General features: G+C 37.0%; 1 protein-coding gene across 8 annotated transcripts in view; it reads left to right on the top strand.

The window, feature by feature from the left end:
* The window catches only part of POLQ (DNA polymerase theta), a 116,871-nt gene that overhangs the window by 54,526 nt on the left and 39,996 nt on the right, over positions 1-22,349 (top strand). For all 8 annotated transcript variants that reach the window (XR_010132908.1, XM_055383755.2, XM_063704094.1 and 5 more), the window contains 8 exons: positions 346-3,452; positions 5,560-5,703; positions 7,031-7,227; positions 8,797-9,037; positions 13,874-14,067; positions 17,130-17,267; positions 18,453-18,627; positions 22,199-22,325. Coding sequence is in view for 7 of the 8 variants with exons in the window: in XM_055383755.2 (XP_055239730.2) it covers positions 346-3,452; positions 5,560-5,703; positions 7,031-7,227; positions 8,797-9,037; positions 13,874-14,067; positions 17,130-17,267; positions 18,453-18,627; positions 22,199-22,325 (4,323 nt within the window). In the remaining variant the exon portion in view is untranslated. The remainder of the gene's footprint in view (positions 1-345; positions 3,453-5,559; positions 5,704-7,030; positions 7,228-8,796; positions 9,038-13,873; positions 14,068-17,129; positions 17,268-18,452; positions 18,628-22,198; positions 22,326-22,349) is intronic.

The following is a 22,349-nucleotide window of genomic DNA, read 5'->3' as shown; positions in this document are numbered from 1 at the left end:
GAAAGTTTTATGGCTTTCACTTTTTTAAAGGCTTCTACTTAAATAATCTGTCTTAGTGAAGCCTTCCTTTATTATGCCATTTAAAAACTACAGAACCACCCACCCTTTCTGGTGCCTCATTTTTGTATACAACTCTTATCACCAGGTAATATAGAATGCATTTTAAACTTTTTGTTTATTTTCTGAATTCCCCAGCTAGAATGTGCCATGAGAGCAGATACATTTCTCTCTCTTCTTCATTGTTATTTTTTCAGTTCCTAGTAACAGCTCAGATTGCATGTTTAATAAATATTTGCCTTACTAATGAATGAATTCATTTCTGTCTTTTCCCATCTCCTTGTGTAGTGCCCGGAAGGCAGTGGATGAGGAAGAGGAAGCAGTTGAAGAACGTCGCAATATGCGAACTATCTGGGTGACTGGCAGAAAAGGTTTAACTGAAAGGGAAGCAGCAGCCCTTATAGTGGAAGAAGCCAGAATGATTCTGCAGCAGGACTTAGTTGAAATGGGAGTGCAATGGAATCCATGTGCCCTGTTACATTCTAGTACATGCTCATTGACTCACAGTGAGTCCGAAGTAAAGGAACACACATTTATATCCCAAACTAAGAGTTCTTATAAAAAATTAACATCAAAGAACAAAAGTAACACCATATTTAGTGATTCTTATATTGAGCATTCACCAAATATAGTGCAAGACTTAAATGAAAGTAGAGAGCATACAAGTTCCTTTAATTGTAATTTCCAGAATGGGAATCAAGAACATCAGAGATGTTCCATTTTCAGAGCAAGAAAACGGGCCTCTTTATATATAAATAAAGAGAAGCCAGGAGCCTCTCGGAATGAGGGGAAAACAAGCAATAAGAAAGTTGTTCAGACTTTTTCACAGAAAACAAAAAAGGTACCTTTGAATTTCAATTCAGAGAAGATGAGCAGAAGTTTTCGATCTTGGAAACATAGAAAGCATCTAAAGCGATCTAGGGACAGCAGCCCCCTGAAAGACTCTGGAGCGTGTAGAATCCATTTACAAGGACAGACTCTGTCTAATCCTAGTCTTTGTGAAGACCCGTTTACCTTAGATGAGAAGAAAACGGAATTTAGAAATTCAGGGCCATTTGCTAAAAACGTATCTTTGAGTGGTAAGGAAAAAGATAATAAAACATCATTCCCATTACAAATAAAGCAAAATTGTTCATGGAACATAACACTAACTAATGATAATTTTGTGGAACATATTGTCACAGGATCTCAGAGTAAAAATGTGACTTGTCAGGCCACTAGTGTGGTTAGTGAAAAGGGCAGAGGAGTAGCTGTTGAGGCAGAAAAAATAAATGAAGTGCTGATACAAAATGGTTCAAAAAACCAGAATGTTTATATGAAACACCATGACACCCATCCAATTAACCAGTACCTGCGAAAGCAATCTCATGAACAGACAAGCACTTTTACCAAACAGAAAAATATAATAGAGAGACAAATGCCCTGTGAAGCAGTCAGTAGTTACATAAATAGAGACTCAAATGTTACTATCAATTGTGAAAGGATAAAGCTTAATACAGAGGAAAATAAACCACGTCATTTTCAGGCATTAGGAGATGATATAAGCAGAACTGCAATACCCAGTGAAGTAATTCCATCAGCTGGAGCATTTAGCAAATCAGAAGGCCAGCATGAGAATTTTCTAAATAGTGCTAGACTACAAGAAAAAACAGGTACTTATACAACAAACAAAACTAAAAATAATCATGTTTCTGACTTAGGTTTAGTCCTCTGTGATTTTGAAGATAGTTTCTACCTGGATACTCAGTCAGAGAAAATAATACAACAGATGGCAACTGAAAATGCCAAACTAGGAGCAAAGGACACCAACCTGGCAGCAGGGATAATGCAGAAGAGCTTAGTCCAACAGAACTCGATGAACTCTTTTCAGAAGGAGTGTCACGTTCCTTTTCCTGCTGAACAGCACCCTCTAGGAGCGACTAAGATAGATCATTTGGACCTTAAGACTGTAGGTACTATGAAACAAAGCACTGATTCACATGGGGTTGATATCCTGACTCCAGAAAGCCCGATTTTCCATTCTCCAATACTATTGGAGGAAAATGGTCTTTTTTTAAAAAAGAATGAAGTTTCTGTTACTGATTCTCAATTAAATAGTTTTCTTCAAGGTTATCAAACACAAGAAACTGTGAAACCAGTTATACCTCTGATTCCTCAAAAGAGAACTCCCACTGGTGTAGAAGGAGAATGTCTTCCAGTTCCTGAAACAAGTTTGAATATGAGTGATAGTTTACTATTTGATAGTTTCAGTGATGACTATCTAGTAAAAGAACAATTACCTGATGTGCAAATGAAAGAACCCCTTCCTTCAGAAGTAACATCAAACCATTTTAGTGATTCTCTGTGTCTACAAGAAGACCTAATTAAAAAATCAAATGTAAATGAGAATCAAGATACCCACCAGCAGTTGACTTGTTCCAATGATGAATCTATTATATTTTCAGAAATGGATTCTGTTCAGATGGTTGACGCTTTGGACGATGCGGATATATTTCCTGTCCAAGAGAAGAATCATACTGTAGTATCTCCTAGAGCATTAGAACTAAGTGATCCAGTACTTGATGAGCACCACCAAGGTGATCAAGATGGAGGAGATCAAGATGAAAGGGCTGAAAAATCAAAATTAACTGGGACCAGGCAAAATCATTCATTCATATGGTCAGGGGCATCATTTGATCTAAGTCCAGGACTGCAAAGGATTTTAGATAAAGTATCCAGTCCTCTAGAAAATGAAAAGCTAAAATCAATGACTATAAACTTGTCTAGTTTGAATGGAAAAAATACAGAGTTAAATGAAGAACAAGAAGTTATTTCAAACTTGGAGACAAAACAAGTGCAGGGAATTTCATTTTCTTCTAATAATGAAGTAAAAAGCAAGATTGAGATGCTAGAAAACAATGCCAATCATGATGAAACCTCATCCCTCTTACCTCGTAAAGAAAGTAATATAGTTGATGATAATGGTCTCATTCCTCCTACACCCATTCCAACATCTGCTTCTAAGCTGACATTTCCAGGGATTCTTGAAACACCTGTAAACCCTTGGAAAACTAATAATGTTTTACAACCTGGTGAAAGTTATTTATTTGGCTCACCTTCAGATATTAAAAACCACTATTTAAGTCCAGAGAGTAGAAATGGGTTCAAAGACAACAGCCCTATTAGTGACACAAGCTTTTCACTTCAGTTATCACAGGATGGATTACAGTTAACTCCAGCCTCAAGCAGTTCAGAAAGTTTGGCCATAATTGATGTAGCAAGTGACCAAAATCTTTTCCAAACATTCATTAAGGAGTGGCGGTGCAAAAAGCGATTTTGCATCTCACTGGCTTGTGAAAAGATTAGAAGTTTGACATCTTCTAAAACTGCTACTATTGGCAGTAGGTTTAAGCAAGGTAAGAATTTTTTTAATTTTATTTTTTCATATTTATAAACTACTTAGTAGACTGAGATAAGAGTTAGATTTCTCAATGTTAGATATTAAATATAATCTATTCAAATTGTAGTATGTATCTCCTCTGTGGATTTATGTGTAGAACAGCCTTATTCATTCAGCATACCTAAATAATGATAGTTGCCGTCCAGTATAAGAGGTGCATGTAATATATATTAGAATAAAAGTTTATAAAAATAAAGATAATACATATTGAATATGAATGTGACATTTCTTTTATGGTATATTAATGTTGTAACATAATGGTTTTTATTAATCACCAGTGCTCATGAATTCTTTTTTCTTTTTCTCGTTTCTTTCTTTTCTTTCTCTCTCTCTCTCTCTCTCTCTCTCTCTGTCTCTCTTTCTCTCTTTCTTTCCTCTTTCTTTGTCTTGTTCAGTTGCCCAGGCTGGGGTGCAGTGGTGTGGTCTTGATCTTCGCTCACTGCAACCTCCACCTTCTGAGTTCAAGCAATTCTCCTTCCTCAGCCTCCCAAGTAGCTAGAAGTACAGGCATGTGCACCATGCCCAGCTAATTTTTGTATTTTTAGTAGAGATAGGGTTTTACCATGTTGTCCAGGGTGGTCTCAAACTCCGGACCTCAAGTGATCCACCTGTGTTGGCCTTTCAAAGTGCTGGGATTACCGGCATGAGCCACTGCGCCCAGCCTCATGAATTACTATTATTATTATTATTATTTTTAGACAGAATCTCGCTGTTGGCCAGGCTGGAGTGCAGTGGCATGATCTCGGCTCACTGCAACCTCTGCCTCTCGGGTTCAAGCAATTCTCCTGCCTCAGCCTCCTGAGTAGCTGGGACTACAGGTGCATGCCACCTTGCCTGGCTAATTTTTTATTTTGTATTTTAGTACAGATGGGGTTTCACTGTGTTAGCCAGGATGGTCTCAATCCCCTGACCTCGTGATCCACCCACCTCGGCCTCCCAAAGTGCTGGGATTACAGGCGTGAGCCACCATGCCCGGCCTCATAAATTATTTTCTATTAAATTGTAATATCCTCGTTTGCTTATGTAATTACAAAATTACATTGCTAATAGGAACTTTCTTCTTCACAGTGTACATTAGCTACATTTTCTAAGATTTATCTTGAGTAGAACTTAGACCTCCATGATAGTCATGAATTGTATACTGAAATGTTGCTTCCATAACCTTGCGGAGCTCTTCCAGGTTTTGAGAGAGTTGAATCTTTTGGTCAAGTAAGGCTATGTGTATTCCTGTCTTACTGCGTGAGCTCTGCCTTCTGGATTGTGGGGACCAGTTGTAGTCAGCTGTGGAAATCAGGTGTTTGATTAGATTTATTAAACCTTGCTATTTTATGAATTAATTTGTTCATAAAGGTTTGAGTATTTGTCTGATTTTCAATTCATGAAGCAGATGTGTTAACCACAACTTTTATGTACTTTTAGTGTTGAATAGCACTTTCCATTTTTGATGTAACAAACAAAATTGAGCACATTTTCTGTATCAGGCTATATAATAGAGGCTAGAGGGATAAAAAAGTTCACCTAAATTTAATAAATATGTACTAAGTTCCTATGTGCCAGTTATTTTCCTGCTACTAGGGATATAATTATCAATAAGACGGATTGATTCTTGACCTTTATAAAATTGGAGATACATTATTTTAGGAATAAAATGTTGACTCTAGATACAAAATTATGCTTCTTCACTAAGGAATAATAGTCTTTATTTTTCTGGAGTTTCTTAGCTAAGAATTGCTGAATTTGCTGCAAAATATTTGTAGTATGCAAATGATCTGTATTTTTGTTTGACTTATAAAATTTGAAATGCAGCCTCCCTTTCTTGATGTTAATCATTATAGATTTATTTTAACAAATCCTTTGTAGCTTTTTTCATAGTGACAGTTATCTTAATTGATGGGAAGCCTGGAAAGATCTTACTTATACTTAAAATGACTGTCCAAATGCATATTTTAAGATCTGGAAATTTTGCCTATCAAAGATAGGTTTTTTATTATAAGTGTTTTAACAATTTATGTAATGTCTTTATTTTTAGAGATTTTTAACTGTTTCACTTTTGTTTTACTTAGCTAGCTTACCTCAGGAAATTCCTATTAGAGATGATGGATTTCCCATTAAAGGTTGTGATGACATCTTGGTGGTTGGACTGGCAGTATGCTGGGGTGGAAGGGATGCCTATTATTTTTCACTGCAGAAGGAACAAAAGCATTCTGGTAAGTAATGAGTATTTGGCTAAGTCACTATGTAATTACTGTAACATCCATTAGGGTAGTAATCTTATATTTTGAGAATAATTTCCTGATATTTACCTAGGATTTATTTTTAGAGTTTAAATTTTTTTTTGTTTGTTTTTTGAGACAGAATGTCACTCTTTTGCCCAGGCTGGAGTACAATGGCATGATCTTGGCTCACTACAACCTTCACCTCCTGGGTTCAAGCGATTCTCCTGCCTCAGCCTCCCAAGTAGCTGCTATTACAAGCATGTGCCACCGCGCCGGCTAATTTTGTATTTTTTTAGTACAGACAGGGTTTTACCATGTTGGTCAGGCTGGTCTTGAACTCCTTACCTCAGGTGATCCACCCGCCTTGGCCTCCCAAAGTGTTGGGATTACAGGTGTGAGCCACTGTGCCTGGCAAAAATTGTAATTTTTTGGAGAGCAGCTGGCATGTACATTATTGCATATATTAACTAGAATTAATGTTTTAAGAAGCACTTCCTTACTTCTCCCTGCCTGTCACACGAGGCTATTCATGCTATGGGTTTTTCCTCTGAGGGGGCAGTGAAGCCTCAGGGACTCTCTTGCCACCTTTGGGGTTTGCTTTTGAAGACTAAACGATGGCAGTTTATTTTCAGTCTTCTGTCCTACCATTGAATGGGTCTGAAACTCATCTAGAGGGAATGTTGAGCTAGAGATCTATAGTAGTCGAATTATATAAACTTTGGAGAAGTCTTTAGAGTGGAAAGGATGTAATCTGGAAATACCCTGTGATCTGAATGTGGTTGTTGGATACCCCAGCTGATAGGTTGGTTTTGGACAGGAGCAAAATTAATAAGGAAACATTTTAAAGGATGCTGTATAGTGTCTGTTCCTTAGTAAGCATGAAATATTTTCAGTTGTTTTGCAGGAAAATATGTTTGGGTGAGTAATTACTTAAGCTTTTCTTTTTATTTTGGATAGAATAGTATCTGTTCATACTAAATCTCTCTTTAAAATTTATTTCCAAATACTTTTCCTGTCTTTAACTACTCATTTTGGGAAATGTAATTTTGTTTTTACAAGTATTAATATTTAATATTTTCTCCCACCTAATTAAGTAGAGCATTAAAAATCTTATAGCCCAAATCATAATTTTTAGATATATGACGCACTTCATCTACATAGCTGATATGACCTGGATAAGATGCTGAATTACTCGTCACATGGAACCAGACCCTTAGGCTTCTGAGTCTTTTTCAGTCTTTCTACTAAAGATTGCTGCTTCAAATGAATGCATGTAATTTTTGCCTTAAAAATGTTTTTTCCTTTTTTTTTTTTAAAGAAATTAGTGCCAGTTTGGTTCCACCTTCTTTAGATCCAAGCCTGACTTTGAAAGACAGGATGTGGTACCTTCAATCTTGCTTGCGAAAGGAATCTGATAAAGAATGTTCTGTTGTCATCTATGACTTCATCCAGAGCTATAAAATTCTTCTTCTTTCTTGTGGCATCTCCTTGGAGCAAAGTTATGAAGATCCTAAGGTTCTATGTCTAATTTAATTTTTATATACTTAAAACAACATTTTTAGTGTTAATTCTTAAATGACTTGGTATTTACTTAGCATCAATAATGCAGCTTAAGTATTTTAGAGTAGTCACTTCTTTATTCAATAATCTCATCTACCCAGAATAGAATATCATGCACCAAATATCTCTGTGTAGATAAAAACAGAGATGTCACAAATTTGGAGCCCTAAAGTTTATGTCTTTCCTCAGAGATTTTTAAAAAATTTTAATTTGGGTCATAAGTCCTAAGTTTTCTGTCTAATAGTAAATTGGAAGTGAAATGAGAACAGATTTAGGTGTATGATAGCAGGAGGTCTTAAATATTCATGAGGGTGGAGGCAGAAAATTGGAAAAGAGTGTGAATAAGATGTCAAAAAGGATTGTAGTTAGTGGCCATTTAGCATAGAGGCAAATCCCCTTACTGGCTCCTGAGAACTTTCCTTTATAATAGCAAAGTATGATGCACTCTTGGTAATGATGACTCAGTTAAGAAACATGTTAACTTTTACATCAGACTATTTCACTCAATATTCCCCTATAAAACTTTATTCTTAACCTACAAAAGAAAGAATTGAGTCATATAGTAAAGTAATTGTCAGAATTATGAACAGGGCTTAGATTCCCTTATTTTAATCCAGTTAATGATCTGCCTGATCTAGTATTAGAAACTACAGGACTCCTAGTCTCATGAGGAAGTTGGAAATAGCGATCAAATGAATAATTGGATCGTTCTGGTGACAGACCCCCCCATTCTGAGGGGAAAGTGTAGAGGCTTTCTGAAACTCTGGATATAAACTTTTAATGGTAAAACATTTATGCATCACTTTTTTGTTTTTTGAGACGAAGTTTTGCTCTTGTTGCCCAGGCTGGAGTGCAGTGGTGCGATCTCAGCTCACTGCAACCTCCACCTCCCAGGTTCAAGCGATTCTTTTGCCTCAGCCTCCTGAGTAGCTGGGATTACAGGTGCCCACCACCATGCCCAGCTAATTTTTTGTATATTTAGTAGAGACAGGGTTTCACCATGTTGACCAGGCTAGTCTTGAACTTCTGACCTCAGGTGATCAACCCGCCTCAGTCTCCCAAAGTGCTGGGATTACAGGTGTCAGCCACTGCGTCCGGCGCCTTACTTCTTTTGATGATGAAAGAACTAAATATACCTAAAACCTCACAGGCCCATCTTTATTACAGTAGCTTAGCCCAAATTAGCCTTAGTGGAGGAGTCCATCTTCATTTTCAGACACGTGGTTTGAGTTTGCTGAGACACACTTGTTTTTCAAGCCTACTGCTAAACTGGATCGGCCTGAGCATTGTAGGAATGGAATAGTTACAACTTTTCTTTCTTTGAAAGCTACTGCTGTTGTTGCTACCAAAAATGAGTCCTGTTACAATTATTATTTCCTTCTTTCCTGGGAAGACCACTGAATAAATATTAAATGAAAATGAGTGAGGTTAGAAATGAGCTTTGTTTTTTTCCCTTTTCATTTAGAGGTACACAAGTGTCTTTGAAAAAAATCAGGAAAATATTCTCATTGCTATCCCATTCAGGTGGCATGCTGGTTACTAGATCCAGATTCTCAGGAGCCGACTCTTCATAGCATAGTTACCAGTTTTCTTCCTCATGAGCTTCCACTCCTAGAAGGGATGGAGACCAGCCAAGGGATTCAAAGCCTGGGGCTAAATGCTGGCAGTGAGCATTCTGGGCGATACAGAGCATCTGTGGAGTCCATTCTCATCTTCAACTCTATGAATCAGCTCAACTCTTTGTTGCAGAAGGAAAACCTTCAAGGTAAAAACCAAGTTTCTGGCATTTTTATGTTATAGATTAGAGACAGAGATTTAGCCACTCTTTATCAAAAATGGGTAAATTACACATTTATGCAAATCCTACCTTTGGATTGTCTAGTGCTTTTTTTTCTGTAAAAGGCCAGAGAGTAAATATTTTTGGCTTTGTAAACTAAACAATCTCTATCACAAATACTCAACTCTGCCATTGTAGCAAAAGAGCAGCTGTAGACAAGACCAAAACAAATGGCTGTCTTCCAATAACAATTTACAAAAACATGCATCTAATGTTAGTTTGGCCATAATTTGCTGACTTCTGGCCCTTGTCTGAAGAAGAGAATTACAAAATCGCATTTATGCAGTTGTTGGTAATTTTGTATTTGAACTTTATCAAAGGATTTTTATTCACACTTAGAAGACATCCTTAATGGATTTCAAAAAGTTAACTCTTTTCTTTTTGGAACTATTAACAAACAGATGTTTTTTCACAGCAAGGGATAATCATGAGAGTCTCTTTTTTCCCTCATGACAAATAACATGAATTTATTGTCATTGTTATCTGCTGGCCCAGATCAAGCACCCTGACTACAGAGAGCTTAACGGATGCTTATGGTAGAGATGTGAAGTAGAACAAATTTGGCTTCATTGTGAGGAGTGACCGAATTTATTGACTAATCAATAGGTACTAGAAAATAGATGGATGAATTCATACAGACTAGGGTTTGGATCTGGGTTATCCACTTATGAGCTGAGGGACTTTGGGCAAACTACTGAAACTGTAAGTCTGGTTCTTATAAAGTTGTTCTAAGGATTAAATAAGATAGTGAATATGGGCAGTGTTTGTCACAGAGCAGGTGCTTATTATGTTAGTTGATTATTATAATTTTTAACTTTCACAATTTCAATGTGCTTTTGAAAGCTCCTTTTTTTTTTCTGCACTTTCAAAAATGTATGGCTAGCCTGGCTCAGTGGTTCCTGCCTGTAGTCTCAGCTACTCAGGAGTCTAAGGTGGGAGGATCACTGGAGCCCAGAAGTTTGAGACCAGCCTGGACCACATAGTGAGACCCCATCTCAAAAAAAAAAAAGGGTGGTTAGGAGGTATTAAATGCATTTTTTACAGTGTTAATGCTTTCTTATTCATAGAATTCAAGAATTGAAGTGCACTGAGATAAGGGAAGTTTTTGGAGAGAATGTAGACAGCTATCAGATTTAGTTTGAATATAATTATTTCTTTGTAGAAAGAGATATAGATATGTTTTATTTTTAAAATTTTTCTGTTAGCCAGGAGGTATTCTCATCTGACATAGAAAGATATTTTAACTACAACTTTGATTTCTTTAATAACTGTAAGATTATTCAGTTATTTCTTTTTGAATATATTTGGTAAGCTATATATATATATATTTTTTCCAAATCTTTTTATTACTCCACTGTGACATTCCCAACCTATATATTTTTAAGGAATTTATGTTTCATCTAAATTTTCAAATTTATTGGTATACAGCTATTGCTAAGTCTTTCTTTTTTACGTCTCTGGTTTATTTGTTATATTCTCTTTTTCTTTCATAATATTATTATTTAATGTCACTTGAAGTTTTCCCAATTTTCTAGTCTTTTCAAAGAACCAACCTTTGCCTTTGATTCTTCCTATTACTTTTGTTTTCTATTTCCTTGATTTCTGTCCACATCTATATTATCTATTCTAGTTCCCCTGACTTTATTTTGTAGTCATTTTTCAATATTCATAACTTTGACCTTAAAACCATTACTTCTCAAATTATTTTTTTTCTTTTCTAACTTAAGAATATAAGGCAGCCGGGTACAGTGGCTCATGCCTGTAATCCCAGCGCTCTGGGAGGCTGAGGTGGGTGGATCACTTGAGGCCAGGAGTTTGAGACCAGCCTGGCCAACATGGTGAAACCCTGTCTCTACTAAAAATCAAAAATTAGCTGGGTGTGGTTGCATGCACCTGTAATCCCAGCTGCTCGGGAGGCTGAGGCATGAGAATCACTTGAATCCCGGAGGCGGAGGTTGCAGTGAGCAGAGATTCCGCCACTGCACTCCAGTCTGGGCAATAGAGTGAGGATCTGTATCACAAAAAAAAAAAAAAAATATATATATATATATATATATAGCTATAAATTTTCCTCAAAGCACTACTTTTATTGTATTCCACAGTTTTGATGTGTATACACACACACACACACACACACACACATTTTTTTTTTTTTTTTTAGAGATGGGGGTCTTGCTATGTTGCTCAGGCTGGTCTCAAACTCTTGCCCTCAAGCAGTCCTCCTGCCTTTGCCTCCCAAAGTGCTGGGATTACAGGTGTGAGCCACTATTCCTGGCCTGATAATATTCTTATCATGCTAGATATTTTTAGATTTCTGGTATATTTTTTCACTCACAAATTATTTAGAAGAATGGTTTTTAATTCCCAAATATTTAGAAACTTTTATTTTGTATTTTTATTATATTTAAACTTAATCGTGTTGTAGTTCGAGTACATGGTTGTATAATACTAATTCTTGAAATTTTTAGCCAACAATTCATTATCTAAAACCTGAACTATTGTGTAAATGCTCTATGTGCACACAAAAGAATGTGTACTCTAATTCTGGATGCACAATTTTATATGTCTGTTAAGTCAAAGTTGTTTTTAAAATATTCTATGTCTAATTTTCCCTGTAATTCAATCAATTTTAACTTTGTTTTGAGGCCATTTTATTAGGTGTGTATGTGTTTAAAAATGATTTGTCTTCCTGGTGAATTAAACCTTCTATTATTGTATTATGACCATCTGTATTACAAATAATGATTTTTATTCTTAGTCTGTTTTCTTATATGAATATGGCAACATCAGCTTTCTCTTAATATTACTTCATATAGCTTTTTTCTCTCCCTTTTAACCTTTCTAGGTTCCTGTCTTCAGACATGTCTTATAAACAAAGTATAGCTCATTTATTTTTCAGGCTTAAACTTTTTTTTTTTTTTTACAAATTTGCCAATTTATTGTGATTCTTGATGTATTTCTGCTTATTTGATTATTGATACACTTGTTCTCTATTTTCCTACTATTTTACTTTGTTTCTAGTCACTTTTTGTTTTGTAGGTAGTTCATTCACAGTTGTGCAATATTCTAACTAGTCCTTATCTGCAATTTTGGGGATCTAAATTTCTTCTTGGTTGTTTCTTCTGAGTCCTATTCACATTTCTTTGCTGTCTTGTATTTTTCATATTTTTTGTGAGTTCATACAGGATTTATTATGGTCAAGGATCCCTGCAGGACTTACGTGGGGGACATCTTCCCTTAGAAAGGTTTTGCTCCTGCCTCTGCTGGGTACCACACTACTCTGCATCAAAGGACTGCAGTAGCCTTTGAGAGTTTTGTTTCAGAACAGGAGTCTGAGACTCAGCTCCTCATCCTGTTGTTGTTTCAAGGATCTATATCCCCTTAACTTTTTTTGCTATGGGACTCCATTCCCATAATGACCTTGCTCCTTCCTAATGGCTATGGATGCAGGCTAGCTTCCTGCCACTCTTACTTTGTGCTTCTCTGATTGTTCCTGTTCTGACCCAAGTTCATTATTTCTCTAGTCTCAAGTAACGTGAATTTCTCCACTAGTTCCAGGCTTCTAAAGCCAGGCTCTGATGGTCTCGTACCTTCTGCATGTAGTTAGAGGCCAGTAACTCTCATTTGTTTCTTTGCTTTTCGTGGTGATTACGGGTGTCCCTGGAGATTTCTCATGCTAATTGAGACCAGCAGTGCCTCAAATAATGTTTGCGTGGAGCTGGGGAAGGTGGGCCAGGGTTGCTTAGATTCCTAGTGACTCAGTACTGGAAGCTGAAGTCTTAGGGATTCTTTCTTAATGATTTAGGACAGCATTTCCTATAGTACATTCCATGGATGCTTACTTTTCAAGATGTTAAAAAGTATTATATGAGAAAAGGGTTTAAAGGTCAAATAAGTTTGGGACTTTCATTTAAAATAAAATTAAATAGTTGTCTTTGCTTCAGGTCCTCTCAGGGCCTTTAATATATAAGTTAAGTCTGCCTTATCCAAAATGTGGGACCAGAAGTGTTTTACATTTCAGATTTTTTTGGATTTTGGAATATTTGCATAAATATAATGAGATATCTTGGGGATGAGACCCAAGTCTAAATGTAGAATTCATATATACCTATAGACATAGCCTAAAGATAATTTTATACAATGTATTTAATAATTTTGTGCACAAAATAAAATTTGTGTACACTGAACCATCAGAAAGCAAAGGTATCACTGTCTCAGTCACTCATGTAGGCAGTCTGTGGTTGTCTGGCAGAAAAGATATATTGAAGCTGAATGGGGCAAGGAGGGGCTTTTTTCCTTTAGAGACGCTGAATAAACTTTGTGTTGTACACCTGTGTTTTGACTGTGCCCTGTCACGTAAAGTCAGGTATGGAGTGTCCTACTTGTGGTGTCATGTCAGTGCTCAGAAAGTTTCAGATTTTGGAGCATTTTGGATTTCAAAATAAGGTTGATTGTTATGCTGCTGCTAAGAGTAGAAGCAGAAACATCTTAGGAGAAATACAGTCTCGTAATCCAGACTAGTCACAAGATTGCCGACTCTTCTACTCTCTGCGGAGACAAGGATAGTTGTCCAGTGCTAAACTAGCCTGTACTTTTCCACCTTTCATTGTTGGCTTGGGGATGCTGCTCGGGAGACTGGCTCCTGAAGGATACCTTGGTAGCATTTCTGGATTTTCCTAGATGAATTCTGTATAGTTTAGGTAAGGCTGCTGATCTAGCCACTTAGGCAATGAATTAACATTTTAATTTTCTTTTTTCTTCCAGATGTTTTCCGTAAGGTGGAAATGCCCTCTCAGTACTGCTTGGCCTTGCTAGAACTGAATGGAATTGGCTTTAGTACTGCAGAATGTGAAAGTCAGAAACATATAATGCAAGCCAAGCTGGATGCAATTGAGACCCAGGCCTATCAACTAGCTGGCCACAGTTTTTCTTTCACCAGTTCAGATGACATCGCTGAGGTTGTATCATGGGGCTAGGGATATAGATACATAATTTTTAGAGTTAAAATGATTGTGTGTGTATGTGTGTGTGTGTGTGTGTGTGTATTTACCTGAACACCAAAGGTCAGTAAAATGAAACAGCCAGTTAACCAGATTGCTTTGGGAATATTCTAGCATCTAATTTGTAAATTATATCTGTATTTAATTTACAAATAAAGGAAGGTAATAAAGAGGACTTCTAGAATGTAAGCTCCTTGAGAAGGAGATTTGCCTGGAACGGAGGAGGGACTCACTAAGTATTTGTTGAAGAAATGATTGGTACTGGTGGTTGCATGACAGCATAGCTGTTTTTCCAGGAAGTTGGTCATTTCATGAACCCTTACCCCTTCCTTGCTTGCCCTAACATCTTTCTATAGAATAGGAAACTGGATATTTTTCTGAATTAAATGAAAAAGGGATTTTTTGCTCGTGAATTCTCATCATTTAGCTTCCACTTATAAGTGAGAACATGCAGTATTTGATTTTCTGTTCCTTCGTTAACATATTTAAAAGAAAATGAGGAACTTGGTTTCTCTTATTCATGTGTTGAATTCAGTGGTGCCTTTTTTTTTCTTTTAGGTATCTGCTTTTCAAATCCCCAAGCCAATACGTAGCTGACTGCACATAAAATTACATAGGGAACTTATAGAAAATATAGAATCTCTGTTTCAGCACAAGTAGGTTTGGGGCAAAGGCAAGAATTGCTGCCCTTGTGATTCAGATGGGCCTGAAAGCATGTAAGCTACAGGCCTTGAGCAAATCCTGGACTAAGAGTAAAGGGCCTTTGATAGTATTGGCTTCTTAGTCCTGCATGTCAAAATGGCAGTTACCTGGAAGGTAGTTTGTATGTGAAGTTTCACAGTTAATTCTGAAAGCTTCACCAAAAAAAAAAAAAAAAAATGCTTAAGCTAAAGAACTTCTAAATATATAACTTGAGATCTTTGTGTTGTCTTTAATCATAATGGGTCTCTCTTCCTGGGTTTGCTGCTTTATTATTACTTTAATAGTGTTTTATTTTTCCTATCCAGTTGCTTGGTTTTTTTTCTCCTATACTGCCATTCATGTACCCTTTGATACCTATATTAGGGTTGCCTGATAAAATATGGCACATCCAGTTTGAAATTTGTATTCATCCTGTCATTTTTGAAAACATGGATGAACCTGAAAGACGTTATGCTAAGTGAAATAAGCCAGTTACAGAAAGATAAGTACCATATGTTTCAGATGATCTCACTATGTGTGGAATCTAATGAAGTTGAACTCCTCGAAGTGGAAAGTGGAACAGCTGTTACCAGAGGCTGGGGGAGTAGGGAGCGGGGAAGTGGGGAGTTGCTAATCAAAGGGTATAAAGTTTTAGATAGGGGAATGGGGAGTTGTTTATCAAAGGGTACAAAGTTTCAGATAAACAGGAGGAATCGATTCTAATATTTATTGTACACAAGGGTGACTACAGTCAATAGTAACGTATTATATATTTCAAAGTAACTAAGAGTAAATTTCAAATGTCTTACCATAAAAAATGATAAGTCTAAGTGTGATGATCAATATGTTAATCAGCTTAATTTAATCACACCACATTGTATACTTACATCAAAACATCATCTTGTACCCCATGAATGTATACAACTATAATTTGTCAATAAAATCAGGTAAACAATGGATAACAATTTAGTATAAGTATGCCCCATGCAACTCAAATTTAACTGGGCATTTTGTAATTTTATTTGGTATATGTGGCAACCCTAATCCGTATACATGCATACGTTCATATCTGTGTAACATAGTTCTTGGGCTAAATAGTTACTGAAATCTGTAGTAAGCCTCAGTACATTTCATTCCTAAAACCCCAGTTCAAACTGGAACCAGATCATTGTTTCTGTCATCATTACTATTCTAGAGAACCACAGGGATTATCTTCCCTTCCACCCTTGGCTCAACTTGTGGGAAAAATTCTTGTACTTACACAAATAGTTTCAATTTTTAGAATTATTACTGGGAAAATAATCCAAGGTTCATTAAAACCCACTCAAAGTATATAAGTGAATGATTAGGTATAGTAGATAATGTTCTGAATTGCCCTAGTTTCATCCCCTCTAATCTGAGCTTGTGAGTGTTACATGGGGTCTTCCACCTCCCACACAGCACGGTCCTGGTGTCTTCAGTGGGTGCTACCGGCCCTGTCTAGCATTCATTATTGCCACATTGTATTGGCCACCTTCTCCTAACTTTTTGTGCCTAGGGACTATCAGGGCCCAGCATTGTGGTGGTGGGACTAGATGACTTTTCAAACCCCTTCCTACTTTAGTGTTTTCTGATTTTTGTAATGAGACAATAGCCATGTAAGCTTCCATGTTGATCTATGGGGCTTAACTGATTGAGCAGCCTCATTTAGGAGAGCTCACAATTCTTAGAGCAATAAGTCTCAATGTCAATAACTTGTTTGCCAGTTGCTCAGCACAGCGTATATACGTGCCTGTGTTCCTGACTGCTTAAAAGCTGGCTGTGTGTGGTGGCTCATGCCTATAATCCCACCACTTTGGGAGGCTGAAGCAGGTGGGTTGCTTGAGCTTAGGAGTTTGAGACCACCCTGGCCAACATGGCGAAATCCTGTCTCTACCAAAGATACAAAAATTAGGTGGGCATGGTGGTGCATGCCTGTGGCCCTAGCTACTCGGGAGGCTGAGGTGGGAGGATCACTTGAGCCCAGGAAGTCAAGGCTAGAGTGAGCTGTGATCACACCACTACACTCTGGCCTGGGTGACAGTGAGATCCTGTCTCAAAAAAAAAAAAAAAAAAAAAAAGGCCTTATGTTAGTATTAATTAATCTGATAGTGTCTAATTAGAGTATGGATAGACTACCTGACATATAAATTTTGATTGCCATCATTTATTAAATATGGTAATTCCAAATTATCCACAGAAACATTATTTGAATCCATGTTGAACTGTAGAGATTGTTTTCTAAAATAACTTGAAATATTTTCTGAATGATAATCCTTGCAAGTTTCATTCTTGACTAAAGAGACATTAATTTCTTGCAGGTTTTGTTTTTGGAATTGAAGTTGCCCCCAAATGGAGAGATGAAAAACCAAGGCAGCAAGAAAACTCTGGGTTCTACCAGAAGAGGGATTGACAATGGACGCAAGCTAAGGCTGGGAAGACAGTTCAGCACTAGTAAGGTACTCTTTGGGGCAGTCACAGAGCAGGGCAGAACCTAAACTGCTTTTAACATTTTGGTGTCTAGAAAGAATGCTGATGAAATCAACATCTTAGCCTACCATTTGAATTTACCCAGATATAAATTAACACATTGGTTTGTGGTTTGGTAGCCCACAAATTCTGTGGAGATATTCCAGCATGGAAAATCCGAATCATAAGTTAGCAGTTGTGTCCTTCCTTCCTATCATTAAAATGGTGTAAAGGTTTATAAAGGTGTACCACCATGCCTGGCTAATTTTTGTATTTTTAGTGGAGACGGGGTTTCACCGTGTTGGCCAGGCTGGTCTTGAACTCCTGACCTCAAGGGATCCTCCCGCCTCAGCCTCCCAACGTGCTGGGATTACAGGCATGAGCCACTGCACCAGGCCCTGATTTAAGAATTTAATCTGCTAATTTCAAAGTACAATTGTTAATCATAATCCATGGAAACTGTACGCATTAGTGGGAGGGAAGAGAGAAAGGGCTTAATTTTACATTTTTACAGATGTTTCAGGGGAAAAATAGGGTAGAAAATATAGCCACAGAGCTGTCCAAGTTGCCCTTGTGTAGAATTGTGGTCCTTATACTGTTATCTATGATTTGTCTGCTCCTAGGAAGTTTCCTTAGCTCCAGGCTATAGCACAATTTTTAATTTAATCTCGCTGGCCCTTTTACTCACAAGTTTCTGTTCCTTAATAGTTCACTGAAAGTCTATAGTATGAAAAATTCAAAGTTTTAAAAATAAATGTTTCCTGATTACCTTGATATGGAAACCATATAGGTATCCGGGCAAGCACAAAAACAACTGGGATACTTCCAGTCATGTGAGGAGCGAAGGAGGAAAATGCATAAAGAAAATAGATGGTGTAAAATAAACTTTTGGTGGGGTGTGGGGAGGCAGTTACTTTGTTAAACTGACAATTCATTTATTTTTTTGAAAAAGGTAGTTTTAAATTGATACTGCTCAGTATTACCACATTTCCATTTTGTAAACTGTAGTTATAGTTTTATCAATATGGTGGTTTAAAAAACCCCAAGTAATAGTTTTGAGTTGTCGATATTACTCTCAAATTTAATTTTGAGACTGTTTTATTTACAGAAAAGAGATTCTAGCTTGCTATGGAATTTGGACAAGAATTCAATCTTACCTTATATTTTTTTGGCAGGACGTTTTAAATAAATTAAAGGCATTACATCCTTTACCAGGCTTGGTATTAGAATGGAGAAGAATCACTAATGCTATTACCAAAGTGGTCTTTCCCCTTCAGCGGGAAAAGCGTCTTAATCCTTTTCTTGGAATGGAAAGAATCTATCCTGTATCACAGTCGCACACTGCTACAGGTGATGAGAAATCTTAAGTATAAACAATATCCAATTTTGAAGGAAAAACATTTTCATATGTAATATTTCTTATGATGGCCAAGAATTCAAGTGTTGATCAAGGGGTTCAGTGAAGTTTTACAACTATAAAATACATGCTTTATCCAAAGCATAGATAGATACTACCTGGGTACAGAGATGAGTATTGGTTCCTGCTTTTATTTTTTATTTATTTATTTATTTATTTATTTATTTATTTATTTATTTATTTTGAGACAGAGTTTCACTCTTGTTGGCCAGGCTGGAGTGTGGTGGCACGATCTCAGCTCCCTGCAACCTCCGCCTCCCTGCAACCTCTGCCTCCCAGGTTCAAGTGATTCTCCTGCCTCAACCTCCCGAGTAGCTGGGATTACAGGCCCATACCACCACATCTGGCTAATTTTTGTATTTTTAGTAGAGATGGGGTTTCGTCACATTGGTCAGGCTGGTCTCGAACTCCTGACCTCAGGTGATCCACCTGCCTCGGCCTCCCAAAGTGCTGGGATTACAGGCGTGAGCCACTGTGCCCAGCCTGGTTCCTGCTTTTAAGAACTTGTATAGAGTAACTGGGATGTCTGAGACAGTACTTGCAATGTGAGTATACACAGGAATTAAATATTTGAGTCAGTGGTCTTATCTAATTTCAGTCCCAGCCCTTTTTTGAGCCTCTTAAGATTTCTCCAAGTTGAATCTGAGTAGGCCTCTGGGGCATCCGTATAAGTAAGTGTTTTATTTTACCCAAGCAGAAAAGAAAGCTGTAGAGTCCTTTGGTTATCTCATGGTCCTCCTGAGATAAGTAAGAGTGTAATCTTATGAAGAAAAATGTATTCTTTCTCTAGGCAGTACAAAACTCGAAATATTTGCTAAATGTGATGTGTAGTGGAAGAAAAGGTAGCTTTAACTCATTCATAGAGGAGGCAGGCAGTTTAGATTGGTGGTATAGAATGTGGGCTTTGACATCAGAAATCAGGGTTTGAATCCTGGTTCTGTGAATCTTTAGACAAGATACTTAACCTCTCAATGCCTACATTTTTTTTTCATGTATAAAACAAGGTAATAGGCTGGGCACAGTGGCTGCCGCCTGTAATCCCAGCACTTTGGGAGGCCAAGATGGGAGGGTCACTTGAGCCCAGGAGTTTGAGACTAGCCTGGGCAAGATAGTGAAACCATGTCTCTATAGAAAGTCAAAAAATTAGCCATGTGTGGTATCTTGTGCCTGTAGTCCCAGCCACTTGGAAGGCTGAGGTAGAAGGATTGCTTGAGCCTCGGAGATCAAGGCTACAGTGAGCTGTGATTGAGCCACTGCACTTCAGCCTGGGCAACAGAGTGAGACCCTGTCTCAGTCAATAAATAAACCAATAAACAAATAAGGTAATAACAGTCTTACCTCACCTGGTAATTCTGAGGATTAAATAGGTTCATAGATGTAGAGTATTTAGAATAGTGCATGGCTCCTAGAAAGTGCTCACTATCAGTTGCTGCTGTTACCCAGCGCGGAGGCTCCATGAGGTGCTGCTTTTCTCTGCTTGCTTTATCCCTTGTTCTAAACGTTCTAAACTTGTCCCATCCTAATGATATCTTGTCCTGTTGGTATTTAAATTTCACTTTGAAACATATGCTAATGATATAAACTTATGTAAAATAAAATCCTCCGTGATGAAAAGACAACATCAACCTAGAATTTTCTTTTATTTATTTATTTATTTATTTATTTATTTATTTTTGAGACGGAGTCTCGCTCTGTCGCCAGACTGGAGTGCAGTGGCGTGATCTCGGCTCACTGCAACCTCCGCCTCCTGGGTTCAAGCGATTCTCCTGCCTCAGCTAATTTTTGTATTTTTAGTAGAGACAGTGTTTCACTATATTGGCCAGGATGGTCTCGATCTCTTGACCTCGTGATCCACCCACCTCAGCCTTCCAAAGTGCTGGGATTACAGGCATTAGCCACCGCGCCCAGCAACCTAGAATTTTCGATGGTGTTGCACGTTTATTTGTTCTTTACAAAACAGAAGATAAAATCAGTAATAAGCCTTCTGCTTTGTTATTTGTTTGTAAAGAACAAATGTGCAACATTTATTTTGATTTTATTACTGATTTTACTTATTAGTGATTTTAGAAATGTATTTTAATAATATTTTATAATGCTTATAATATTTAGAAATACAAGCTTAAGCATAGCAAAGCCATTTCATGAATATACTTCATATCCATTAAGCTATATATTCATTCTTTGTAATTTATTTTTACCATTTTTTTGGTCTGCCAGTGTTGCTTCATTAATTCAACTAATAGACCAGAGTAGTGTGCTGAATATTAAGTGTTATAGAAAAGAAGACAATGTGTTGATGTAAAAAGAGCCTTGGATGCCTTCCTCTGCTGTTTGTTAGCTTTGTAACACTGAACAGGCCATTTAATGTCAACAATTATGTTAAAGGTTATCATTAACTGAGCACTTATTTTGTGCTAAAAGCTAAATGACAAAGACATAATATTAGGGGATCATTCAAAAAAACAACGTCCAAGTCACTTAAAAGGTCTGATTTATCAGAAGATAATGGAGTTATACATAGCTAGTAGACAGCCTGTTACAATGAAGAGTGTGTCATAAAATAGAGTTTTAGTGTTGCTGATAGTGTTATAAAAAATCACAGTAACAAAATTACTCAAACTTTTTTGGAGTGATACTTAACATGTTTTCACGTTTTAGAGAAATTCAACCAATAAGTAAACAAAAGATGTAAAATATATTCGGAAATAAAGGCTTTATAAGCATTTTTTTTTTTTTTTTTTTTTTTTTTGAGACAGTCTCACTCTGTTGCCCAGGCTGGAGTACAGTGGCATGATCTCGGCTCAGTGCAACCTCCGCCTCCCAGGTTCAAGCAATTCTCCTGCCACAGCCTCCTAAGTAGCTGAGGATTGTAGGCACCCGCCATCATGCCCAGCTAATTTTTTGTGTTTTTAGTGGAGACGGGGTTTCACTATGTTGGCCAGGCTTATAAGCATTTTTTTAAAAAACAGCTTTCTGTTCACTGGAAAATTTACTATTAACCACTTGATACAAGTCTCACCTGATTCAGTACTTCTAGTAAGTACTGTTGTTGATTCTCTTGATGAATGACAATGATGAAGAAAAACAGCCAGATGATGTCTGAAAGTGTTGTTTTTAGAAGCTTCAGTGGTTGTTTCTCCTAAGATCCATTTGATTAGCCTTTACTCATTAATATGACCGCTAACATGTTATAGTGCTGAAATCTGATACTCATTTTAGCATAAGAATAGTTCAGTTTATCAAATTACTTCTCATTGTGGGATGGTTTTCTGTGTAAAACATAGTATTGTAGCCAATTCATACATTCATTTATTTTGGGATGGTCTTGTACTTATTTTATCATTGTTAGACACATGAACATGATGAAAAATATTTAAATATAAATGTATTTCAGTTCAGCATTGATAGTCTGCATTTTTAAGATAATACAGAAATGTGAATACTGTTAAGACAAATACTAGATTTTTTTTTCTAATTTTATGTCTTTATTCTGCTTGATTTTAGGACGAATAACCTTTACAGAACCAAATATTCAGAATGTGCCAAGAGATTTTGAAATCAAAATGCCAACACTAGTAGGAGAAAGTCCACCTTCTCAAGCTGTAGGCAAAGGCCTACTTCCCATGGGCAGGTAGGTGCTGTTTCTCTGTATCTG

The sequence above is a fragment of the Gorilla gorilla genome, chromosome 2 (assembly GCF_029281585.2).
Source record: "Gorilla gorilla gorilla isolate KB3781 chromosome 2, NHGRI_mGorGor1-v2.1_pri, whole genome shotgun sequence".
Lineage (NCBI taxonomy): Eukaryota > Metazoa > Chordata > Mammalia > Primates > Hominidae > Gorilla > Gorilla gorilla.
This window is presented reverse-complemented; position numbering and strand designations above follow the sequence as displayed.